At 43.8% G+C, this 12,078-nt stretch overlaps 1 protein-coding gene across 1 annotated transcript in view; it reads right to left on the minus strand.

The window, feature by feature from the left end:
* Sulf1 (sulfatase 1) overlaps positions 1 to 12,078 on the minus strand; it is a 68,259-nt gene that overhangs the window by 10,868 nt on the left and 45,313 nt on the right. The window contains exons 11-17 of the mRNA XM_035438708.1: positions 9,303 to 9,555; positions 8,045 to 8,141; positions 7,434 to 7,528; positions 6,989 to 7,054; positions 5,694 to 5,866; positions 1,930 to 2,072; positions 1,715 to 1,838 (exon numbers count right to left, since the gene is read on the minus strand). Coding sequence (XP_035294599.1) covers positions 1,715 to 1,838; positions 1,930 to 2,072; positions 5,694 to 5,866; positions 6,989 to 7,054; positions 7,434 to 7,528; positions 8,045 to 8,141; positions 9,303 to 9,555 — 951 coding nt within the window. The remainder of the gene's footprint in view (positions 1 to 1,714; positions 1,839 to 1,929; positions 2,073 to 5,693; positions 5,867 to 6,988; positions 7,055 to 7,433; positions 7,529 to 8,044; positions 8,142 to 9,302; positions 9,556 to 12,078) is intronic.

Below are 12,078 nucleotides of genomic sequence, written 5' to 3' on the forward strand. Positions count from 1 at the left end.
ATCTAGACCCTACAGTGGTGGAAATGACAAGCAAGTGGGTTGATCATTTTGGGAGAACCTCATTGCTCCCTTCAAGTCTGTGGTCCCCATCAGGTCGGATGTTTGAACACAGAGTTGAAGGAGCTTTTGGGGGAGGTTATAGAACCTTGGGGAGATGGAGTCTTGCAGGAGGAAGTATATCACTGGTGGTGGGCTTTGAGTGTTTATAATGTCACCTCACTTGCTCTTCTCTCTCTCTGTTTCTTATTTGTGGTTCAGCTTCCTGCTCCAGCCACATTGTCTACCACTTGCTACCATGCTGCCTTATCCTGGTGGACTCTTTTCCCCTTGGAACTGTAAACCAAAACAATATCTTTCTTCCATAAATGGCTGTTGGTTATGACATTTTATCACAGCAACAAAATGTAACTACCACAAAGTGACATGACCATGTCATTTTTATTGCTAGGGATGCTGACTTTACACAGGACCTGCAAACCACAGGATGAGATTTGGTTGCATTAAATATGCTCCATCTGAGATGCAGAAAAAAATAGCTCACTGGTTAAGAGCATATAGTGCTCTTCCAGGGACCAGAGTTTGGTTTCTAATGCCACGTCAGGTGGCTTGAAATTGCCTGTAGCTCTTGTACCAGGGGATTCTGGCATTCTACTCGGGCCTCTTCTGCATTGCAGTCATGTGCAAGAGCCTGTATATAGACACAGACATGTGTTTATAATCAGAACCAGAGAGAAAGAAAAAGAGACAGACAGACAGAGAGAGAGAGAGAGAGAGAGAGAGAGAGAGAGAGAGAGAGAGAGAGATTGCCCTTGCAAGTCAGGCATTTAACTTATACCTATATTCTCAACACTGGGAAACTGGCCATACTGGGCTGCACAGTAAACTGGAGGCCAACCCAGCTATGTACAGTAAGAATGTGTCTCACGAAGGGTATGGGGGCTCCTGCAAACTGCTTTCCAAAGTCAGTGACTTGAGCTTGTCATTCTGTAGGGATGTCAGGTTCATCTCCAGTTCTTTTCTTCCTCTCTGTGAATAGCTGACATTTATATTTCTACATAGATGGTATAGACAATGATTTTTCTCAGTGGCAAGGCAAAGGTTGAACAAACAATGCAAAGAGCCACATCTACATAAACCCAATGGAGAAAACAGGCACACACAGCAGGGCAGGGTGGGGAACATCTTTCCAGCAGCATTTCAGATTCCAAATTAATGAGCTTCCTAAATATTTGTATCTTCAAATGGAAGATGGTGATAAAAGAAATGTAATTCCCTTGTCTTGGGCAGGGATTCAGACAGGGGTGGACGGTTCTGGATGATGACAAGGAAAAGCAGGGCACTGTGTGTCTCTACCAAGCGAACTGTAACAGAGCTTCTGGTTTACTAAGAACTGTTAAAGGCAACCACAAGAAATCCCCAAAGCCTTAATTTCACCTCCCCATGAATGCTTCTGTCAGAAACCGAGGTCTTCTGATACAGTGGATAGATGCAAGAGATTGGAGGGCAACTCACACTCGATCTTTCAGTAAGTTCAGCTTCCTATCACTGTACTCAGAGTGAGAAACTTTGATATCAAATTCTGTTTGGAACTATTTACAAAGTTTCTCTGTAAGTACCCTAAACTATATGCTCATACATGGAAATGTGTCAAAAGGAGAAATCTTGATAATACAGAGAATGTTCTGAATACGACAGAAGTAATACGTTTTCTTACCAATGTCAAGGCTCTTGGGTCTTGGGTTGCACTGTTTATACCCTTGACAGCTTCGGAGCTCCATTAGCTGTATGTGTAGCTGATTCAAAATGCCCCGCTCTACTGTGTGTACTGTATTTGTGAGCTGTGGACGAAGTGGGAGAGAATATGGACTCAAGCACATGTCTGGTTATCCCATTTCCAACCACCCTTGTTAAACAAAAACATTGTCTTACCTGATAAGGATCCGTATTCATGTCAAAATACTCCAGGAAGCCAGTAGCAAACTCACAAAAGAGAAAATTGTGTGTCTCATTAACTGTACGCAAACACCAGTACGTGTTATTGTTAGAACTCGTGCACGCGCAGAAAGATCCCACTGCCGGAAAAGAAAGAAAAACAGCACAACGGCAAGAATGAGAGACTTCACAAGCTGGCCACATCAATATCTCCCTACAAGCTTCATGGCTGCTTTCTTATAAATACTGTGATTGGCTATCCAGGATGACATCCTTCCCTCCATGTAACCTGGGGAAATGCAGGGGTCCTATATAGGCCAAAGAACAAGGTCAAGCTGCAGGCCACTAAGTTAAGTCACCCTCTTTAACTCTGGAAGGTGGTGGTCTCCAAAGTTCGGGGAGTGGTTGGAGTATTGGGAGAAGAGTGACAGAGTTTCTGTTTATGGGTATTTTTTAAAAAATCTTTTCTGAAAGAGGAAAACATGGTTGTTTCATGAGGCAACAGAATGAGTGCCTCAGGGTCACACTGCCAGTGTCACAACTATATATTGAAAAGACAGAGAATCAGATGAGGGTGGAACCTTGCTTGATGGATTTGGAGATGATGTCATTTGCAATTACAGAAGGCATCCTACAGCACCATCTGTGTGTGCACAGGAGCAGGCAAGCATGCATGTGTGAGGGTACATGTGTGTACATGCAGAGGACAGAGGAAAACTGAGGGTGTCATTCCTCAGGTGACACTTGCCTTGCTTCTGGGACAGGGTCTATCTTTGACCTGGAACGCCCAGACCAAACAAGTCTACACTGGCTGGCCACAAGCCCTGGGGAGCTGCCTATTTCTCTCTCCTCAGCAATAATATTGTAACCATGATTACCAAGCTTGCTTATATGGGTCCTGGGGATGAATTCAGGTCTTCCAGAATACATGGCAAGCACCTTACTGGTTGAGTTACCCCAAAACCTCTCTAGAATTTTTAATATGCTATGAGATTTGACTGTCAACATCTTTTGTACAAAGAGAGGCTCCCTTCCTAACATGTAGAAAATATTTAAGAGACATCAAATTTTAAAACCAGCCATCCATTCTTCTTCTTGTAAAAATGGAGGAGGTAATGATGGGATTTCAGAACTGTGCTTTCTATCAAATATTTCTTAAAACATTTAAGATAGGCACAGTCAATGGGATATACCTCTGATGTGGTATGTTTGATTAGCTTAGCTTATTTAGTTCTCAAAGAACTGTGAGACATACTATCATACTTACACCCACTTAGCGATGGGAAAACTAACGCCCAGAGTCACATAGCTGCCAGCTGCCAGCAAGGGAGTCTGGTTAGAAAGCTGACTTTTAGCTGTAGACTATTGCCCTTTGCAATATTGGACACATGTTTTCAAACACTTTAACAGACCAGATCTGGGGGGCAGTTAAAAACTGAAAGGAAGGTACATCGTGCTCCATAACCTTCCGCTAGGAACTGCAACCTCCCCACTGCTGACCTCTCACAGGGCTGACGGTCTACACACACTACTCTTTTTTTTTTAACCCACACTACTCTTGCTGCTGACCAGTTTATGGGTTTGGACCATGTAGCCCAGGCTTGCCGCAGTCTCACGATCCTCAAACCTCTTCCTCCTGTGTGCCAGATGAATCTTGACAATGACATGTGACAGCCATGATGGCATACAGATTTTGGTCTTGCTCTAAACTCCCCAGTGCTCTGTGCTCTGCACATTCACCTCTCCTTCACCCCAGAAACAATTTTACAAAAGAACCTCTAAAATATGGGGTATATTTTCATCTGCTTGGTATTTTTTTATACAAAGTGTTCTCGGTATGTCATTTATAGTTCATATTCTTTTCATGTGAATATTTAGTTCACACCTACATATTAAAATCTGGGCAGTCAGAATTTCATAATTTATGTAGAAATTTTCCAAATCAATAATTTAAATGTGCTGTGAACTTGCTTCATAAAATATACAAGTATAAAAACTTCTGAGCCCTGCTCACAGACTCACTCAGCTGGGATGCTGGTTGTCTTCTCTTTAGACAACTTTACCATAACTCTAGGTCTTGGCTTAATCATCACCTTTGTAAAGAGACCCATTGCACTGTTTGGGTATTGACTGTCCCTTAAGGCCCCGAAGCAGTGCTATTGGGAAGGATCAAATCTGTATAAACTGGGACCAAGTACGAGGTCTTACATCATTGGGGCATATGATTGATGAGGACTGCAGGGAAGGGGGACTGCCTTCCTTCTTTCTCTCTTTGCTTCCTAGCCACTACGAGCTGGATAGATCCCTCTATCGTGCTCCCATTTGACTCCCACCATGGATAGATTCCTGTATTATGTGCTCCCACCACAGATAGATTCCTCTATCATGTTCTTCCATGTGATTCCCTAAGCACACGCCCCAAAGGAAGAAGGCTGATCAACCAAACTGAAACTCTAAGGCTCTGGGCAGAAAAATGAAGGTTTTCATCTTTCAAGTTGACTCTCTCGAGTATTTTGTCACAGTCGTGGGAAGATGATTGCCACATGTATTATCTTCGGCATCTCTAAAGGGTACCTTTAAATGCTTTAATTATTATTTCCTTCATTCCATGGCTACAAAGTGTAATTATTCCACTTAGCTCATTTGCTTGCCTGCCTTCCCCTCCCCACTAGAATCCAATAAGATGAGAACCCTCCCTGCCTCTGACAACAATCTGAATAGCCAACAGGGATTCCCCAAACTCCATGTCAAGAGTGAGTGCAGTGACTAAGAGTCACTTGGCCTCACTATGATTGTGAACACCCAGGCAAAGACACACACAACTCAATCAGGGGCAGAACTGTGAAGCACAAGCTGCCCAAAGTGGTTCCACCATCTCCGACAAAATGACCTGGGGGAACTCCACATGCCAGTTTGAGAAGCTGCTTGGCTGCCCTCCATTGACCCTTGGAAGGTTAGGGGTTTTATCTGCTCTTGATAAACCTTCAGTCTGGTAATGGGCCACTAGAGCCTGGGGCATGGTTCCTCTACTGCTTAGTGAACCCCATGCAGAGAGCAAAGAAAATGAACACATTATTCAAAAGTACACAGTTATTCTATATTTTCTGCCATTCAAGACAAAATGGAAAACATTTGGACCCCATGGTCTTCCACCAAAGGCACACAGGATAAGGAGGGTGTGGGCCCTGCATTTACAGCATCTTTACTGTGTTTTTTTATTACTTTTAAGACACATGCATTGGAGTTAAAGCAGAAGCCAATCTTGGGGACAAAATTGCCCCAGGTGTTTATTGTCACTGATCTGAGCAGGTTTACTGAGAGTAACTGCCTTGGGCAGCCTCTGTGTGAAACCTCAAGGAGACACTAGGTATCTTTAAACAAAAATACCGAACATTTTTAGGAATAGAAGCCTGTAAACCTGTAATTCTAGCATTTGAGAGGCTGAGCCAAGAGGACTGCAAATGGGAGGCCAGCCTGGCCTACACAGTCTAGGTCAGCTTGGAATACATAGTAAGACTGTATCTTTGAAAATCAGAACAAAAACTAACACAAATGAAAACAAAAAACAAACAAACCATAGTTTCTAAAGGAAAAGTGATTTTTTTTCCTAGCAAGATGGTTTGAGCACAGAACAATATGGCGTTTTGCTTTTGGATTACCCTCTGCTGCTGTGCTTTATCTGTGAGATTCTTAGCCTACATTAGTACGGTAGGAGAGGTGCTCTCTGCACTCAGGTAGGATCTGCCACGGGGGCGACTTACGATTCCAGAATGGGGCAGTCTGCCAGTGGTTGTTGTCATGTGTGAAACAGGTGAGGCCAGGCAGGCTGCACTCCTCCCCCTTCCTCTGGCGTTTCTTTTCCTTCCTGGCCTTCTTCCTCCGACGGTTCTCCTTGAAGAGCTGCAGTTTGCTGTCCACCTCCTGAGCAGCCTCCCTACACCAAGACAAGGAACTGTTTTGATGACCAGAAAGGAGATTACCAAAAGTAGGATCATGTTCTGAGCCTTGCACAAGCGTGTACTCAGAGGTTGCACAGACACAGGAGCTCTGGTGACCTCCTTTTCTCATAGACGGCTTCAAATTTAGCTGGTGTCACAGAGACATCTTCACTCACTCAATGTCCCTAGGGTTTTTTTTAAGCCTGACAGTCACTTGTTGTTAAGCATTGATGGAAATAAGCTTTGGTATGAGTCAGTGCATATTCCCAGCCACAATCCTTGGGCAATGATGCGATCTTCCAGTAGCTCAGTATCTATCAGGCAGCCACAGAGTCAGTGAATGCTTAGCTGGATGGGAAGGCTTACAATAGGTGGATTAAAAACCATTCAGCAAATTTTACATAAGCTTTAAAAAATATGTATTATGTTTCTTCTTTAGGATATTTATTTTTGAGAACTCCAAATTCCACCCATGTATGTGAGATATGACCATATCTACCCGGTGCTTGTCCCTCCCCCCACTGAGTCTAATTAATGATGCCCATATGTGCAGGGGTGGGACCATCCACTGGAGCATGGACAACCTACCATCCTAAAGAAGAGTGGTTCTCCCTCCTCCGGCAGCTATCAACTGCCAATAGCTCCTCAAGGGCGGGCCTCATGAGCTCCACTCTCACCCACGCTAGCATTCTAGCTGGCTTGATCTCATGCCCGTAATCATCAGTGCTATGAATGAGTTCATGAGTGCCATAGCAATGCCATGTTCAAAAGACAGTATTTTACAATGCTTTTCCTCGTCTTCCAACAGATATATTTTTGACTTCCTTGGCAGGTGTTTTTGCTTTTGTTTTTCCACATAATTTAAATTTTGTCAATATTCAAATACAAAATCTCTTGCACCTACAACTTCATGATTCCTTATATTTTGAGAGGTCAGCACTATTACGGGTTACTCTTGCTGAACACCCTAATTTAGTCAAGGGTCTGCTAAATATTCACTGATCCTCATAGAGGAGACCATGTATGGAGGAGAATCCCCTGTGCAACACAGGGATCCCTCCAGTCACCATGGATAGTCCCTGACTCCTGGTAAACATGACAAACATGAAGTTACTCACTTGAAAGGGTGAAGATGGTTTTTTAACTTCTCTTGCCTTTTTACACCTTTCTCTTTGTTGTAATAGCTGCAGGTCAGAAGATTAAAAAGTGAGTCTCATGTTCATACACACACACACACACACACACACACACACACACACACACACACCCTTTCATTTGATTAAATGGCACACCACACACCACACCACAAACACACACACACACACACACACACACACACACACACACACCAGGAAGTTATTCTTTTGTCACTGTTTCAGTTTAGTGGGTCTTGTTTGTATCCTTTGTTTAAGTGAATGACACATTTAATTTGACTTAAGTGGGTGAGGACAATATGCCTTATGGCAATGGATTCATGTTCAGCATTAATGAATGAGAAGCCAGCCTCCAGCTAATCACTCTGGCTCATTTGGGTTAGAAAATGACCCTGGGATGCATGCTCACCTCTGCTTACCACAGCTACACTCCTCAGGCTTCCGTTTCTTGAGGTGTCCCCTTACTTCTCTTAAATTCTTAATTTTATCTTGAAGAACTTCAATCTGGAAAACACACATTCACACAATTACCTTCTAAGATCAGGATTTTTCTTTACAAAATATAGTGACCTTGTTTGCTGGATTCCACAATTATAACTATTCCAGAGAACATCTGGGATGAGCCAGTCATAGAACACATTTATATTCCATCTATATTCTAATCACTATGCCACAGAAACATTATCATATATCTCCTTATAACTGAATAGTTTTCTCAAACATATGCAAAAGACTATCGGGTTCATCCCTGTTTTTCCCACACTTGCTTTCAGTAGGAGGAAGATAAACGCCTTGGTGGATTTCCCAGTTTTTAGTCAATTACAAAAATGAGGTTATGCACACACGAAATGTCCCCCATCTCACAGCAGGACTAAGCTGAGAACATAGACACGTGGATGCTTACTGAACACACAGCCACACGGATTGCTCTTTGTTTGCGATGCTGGGCTGGAATTAAGGTCCTTCCTTACTGCAATAAAGCTCTCTATCACCAAACTCTACCCCAGCCCCAACACTGACCTCTTTATCAATGTAGGCCTTATGGTCCTTCCATGCTCTGGCTGATTGGTACAGCTCTCTCTCACAATGGATTGTATCGTTTGGAAGAATGAAGCATCTGAACATGAAACAGGACCAAGAGAAACAGGCTTATGGTCAGAAAACACTAACACTAGCAATAGCAAAGAGAACTCGGCACCTTCCACCCTGTTTGTGTAGATAAAAGCACTGACCTTAGAGCTGATTCCTGCACAAGGGAAAATGAGAATGCATCCTGGCCAGTGGCCACATGAGGGACGGGGTCACTGCTTGTAACTAGGTCATTTCCAAGAACATCTTATTGCAGCTTTTCACATTCATCCTCCCTTGAATAGGCTCCATTCCCCAGCTCAAGCTTTTAAAGCACAGGAGCGTGCGTATGTTTGTGTGTGTGTGTGTGTGTGTGTGTGTGTGTGTGTGTGTGTGTGTATGCTTTCAGAGTCACAGAGGAAAATGGTCTCGGAAGAAGCATATCATTCCATTTTTGCCTTTAAAAACACACCTCAAGTACTCCACTTACATTCCCATGTTTTCCCATGCTGAGGCTCTAAAGGCTCTAACCTGGGGTCTCTGTTTGGACAAGCACTTTACACTGTCCTGAACAAGACCCCCAGCTTCTCCATTCAGTCTTTTCTTTTAAGATAGCTTCATGTATCCTAGGTTGGATTTGAATTTCTGATCCTGCTCAAGCCCTGAGGGTTGGGATCATAACCACGCTCCTCCAAGCCTAGTTTACCTGGGGCTGGAATCAACTCCAGACCCTAGGGCTTATGTTACTGGCTATTTGTTTTTATTTTGTGTATAGAGGTGTTTTGTCTGTCTGTATGTCTGTGGGCCAGGTGTATGTAGAATCCGTGGGAGCCAGAGTGGGTGTTGGATCCCCTGATATGGGGGTTATAGACAGCTGTGACCCGCTATGTGTGTTCTGGGTACCAAACTTTTATGTTTCAGAAGACCTGCCAGAGTTCTTAAGCTTTGAGCCCACTATCCAGCTCCAAGACCAGAGCATCTTGCAAACTAGGTAAACAGTCAGTCAACAGAGCTATGTCCCTAGTCCCACCCATTAAGTTTTGAAACAAAGTGACAACCCAAGGATAGAAAGGGGTAGATATGGGGGGTGATGACTCTAAAAAATATAAATTCTGGGTGAGCTCATCCTGCTCCATGGTACTTCATGGTGATTGCATGGGGTGTGAGGTAATATTGACTTCCACCCTGGGCACTACAAAAGCAGACTCACTTGTGTGTCACACGGACAGTGGTGGGCAGCCCCACTGCATTATTGCTGTCTGCCAGCATCTCATTCCCGATGTCACCAGCAACAGCCTGGTGGCCTCCCAACCCCTGGTGGCCCTCATCATGGCGCTTAGCAATGCTCCTTGGTGGTAACACTTGCAATTCTTCTTCTTCCAGATTTATGTCGTATATTTCACCTTCAAATTCAACAGACAGGGACCGAGTCTGCCGGGTGTGCACAAATCTGGGCTTATACTCTGGAATGAGAGGAAAAGCAATTAATACAGATGAACTGGTGCATGTGGGTGAGAGAACAGTATCACCTGGGGGTCTTAGAGAGGGACAGCAGTGCCCACTACATTGCTACAGGGTGTCTTGGTCCTGGAATAGTTCCTGAAATTACAGGGACAAAAGAAAGCTCTTTACTGGTTGTGTCCCGTTACAGATGTCATGCTCCTCTGGCCTTGGGCCCTTCCCCCATCAAGGGGGTTAGCAGGCTATGCACTTTCACATTTAGTTTTCAACATCATTGTTGCTATCATTCACATTTTTGGAAGATGGAACTGAAGCCTTGTGGTGTTCATACCTTTCCTTGGGTTCCAGGGCCTGGATGTGCTGTGTGAGGTTACAGCCTCACCACTGCCTTCGGCTGCCTTTTCAAAAAGATGAACACTCTGAACGCCTCATGTTTACACAAGTACAGAGGAACACTCTAAAAATGTTAAATTTGTGCATGCTTGCATTGGCCATGTAACATTTTAAACACACAAGGTGAGGAGTAAAGCCATCTGTGCATCGTGACTATGGGACTTTACCTAGTGCTTACTGGGTCCTGGATGAGAGTTATCACGTGTAAGCTCTGACCTCTGTTTACACACTTGGGCTTTGGGAGGCACACTCCTCTGATCTTCTCTAAGTAAGAAAGAAGCCTGGCAGAGATGGGGGCATGGGACTTGTCAGCCTCCCTCTCTGGGAGACAGCTTCCTACAGGACCCTGTAGTTTCCAGATGAGGAATGACTTGCATTGCCCTCACACCAGAAAAAGAGGAACCCACACCTGTTCTAGGGCACACACGATTCCACACAGTGAAAACTAGCTGGAAAGGGGAGAGTGTTCCTGCTAATAAGTGGGATGTTTGTATCAGAGTGGTTGTGTCAGCTGTGATAGTCTTGTGTCGTTTAAATGTGATCAGTTTCCTTCCAGGAAGAAAGACAATCCCATAACTCAGTGGGTTTGGGGGGAGTGGCTTTTGAGACAGGGTTTCTCTGTGTAGCTCTGGCTGCCCTGGAACTCACTCTGTAGACCAGGTTGGCCTCAAACTCACAAGGATCCACCTGCCTCTGCCTCCCGGGTACTGGGATTAAAGCTATGTGCCACCACCACCCTGTAACTCAGTTGTTCTTAACTTTTCTAGTTTTGAACCACTTTAAGAATTTGTGGGGGAAAGAAAGAATTTGTGGAAATTGAATAGCAGCCAATTTTGGACACAAATCAGGTATTTATGATCCTAAAGTCCATTCTGTTCAGCACAAAAATGTCCTAGGATTTTCTTGACAATTTTTGTCCAATTCTTGGACGCAGGTTTTTTTCTCCCATGACTATAAAAGTAAATGCATACACATACTTATTCTTTACCCCTTCTTTTTTTTCATTTTTTAAAAAAATTTTTTATTTCAGTTTAAATTCCAACCACAGTTCTCCTTCCCACCCCTCATCCTGTTCCCTCCACCTCCTCCCACCCCACTCACCTACCCCCTAGCCCACCCAGTCCACTCCTCACGGGTAAGGGCTCCCATGAGGAGTCAACAGAGTCTGGAACAATAGATTGGGGAAGGGCCACACCCTCTCCCATGCTTTAAGGCTGAGCATGCATCCCACTATGGGGAGTGGGCTCCAAAAATCTACAGAGACAGCTGAACCAAGCTCATGGAAACTCATGAACTCTAGACCTACAACTGTGGAGACTCCAGGGAACCGAACTAGGCCCTCCATATGTGGGAGACAGTAGTGAAGCTTGGACTAGCTGAGGGGACCCTGGCAGTAGGACCTCCATACAAGCCTGGTACATGAACTAGCTTGTTGGAGCTCATTCCTTAGGGTGGGATGCCATGCCATGCTCAGTGGCAATTGGACACAGTTTTAAAGAGAACTTGTTTCCTAACACAGAAAAGTCACCACAGATTTGAGCCATTTTTCACATGGGCCATTAGGTGGCACTAGACTCTCACTCTTCAGTGGATTGCTAGCCCGGTTTTGTTTTGTTTTGTTTTCTGTAAGTCTATAAGCTCACGTGTCAATCAGTTACCTGGGAGTTTTTATGAAGGAAATTGTTGGCAGTAAGTGTATGCCATACTGACTTCAACTAATTTGATCCTACTTACTAGTCGGTATGATAGAACCATTTGGCAATATTCAAATCTACTTAGTCTAAAACATGAAAAACATGCCTTTAATAACATGTCTTTCTTCTTAGGTTAAACACACATGAACTGATACCTGAAGTTTAATTTTTAAAGCAACTTAAGGCAGACAGATATATCAGAGCATTTCCATGAAGGTCAAGTAAAATGGATCTAAACCACCCACATGGGTCCCACAGAATATCCACCTAAGCACTTGAATTTCTGATGCTCTGTCCCCTGAGAAGACTTTCATTCTACGCTAAGTGGAAATATTTACAAAGCAAAATTTCTAAGTCGTCTTTGCTATCTTACTTTAAACTGAACAATGAATGATCTTGCTTTTATTCTGAAATCTAGGCACCAAAATATCTGGATTG

This window comes from Cricetulus griseus, chromosome 2 (genome assembly GCF_003668045.3).
Source record: "Cricetulus griseus strain 17A/GY chromosome 2, alternate assembly CriGri-PICRH-1.0, whole genome shotgun sequence".
Taxonomy (NCBI): Eukaryota; Metazoa; Chordata; class Mammalia; order Rodentia; family Cricetidae; genus Cricetulus; species Cricetulus griseus.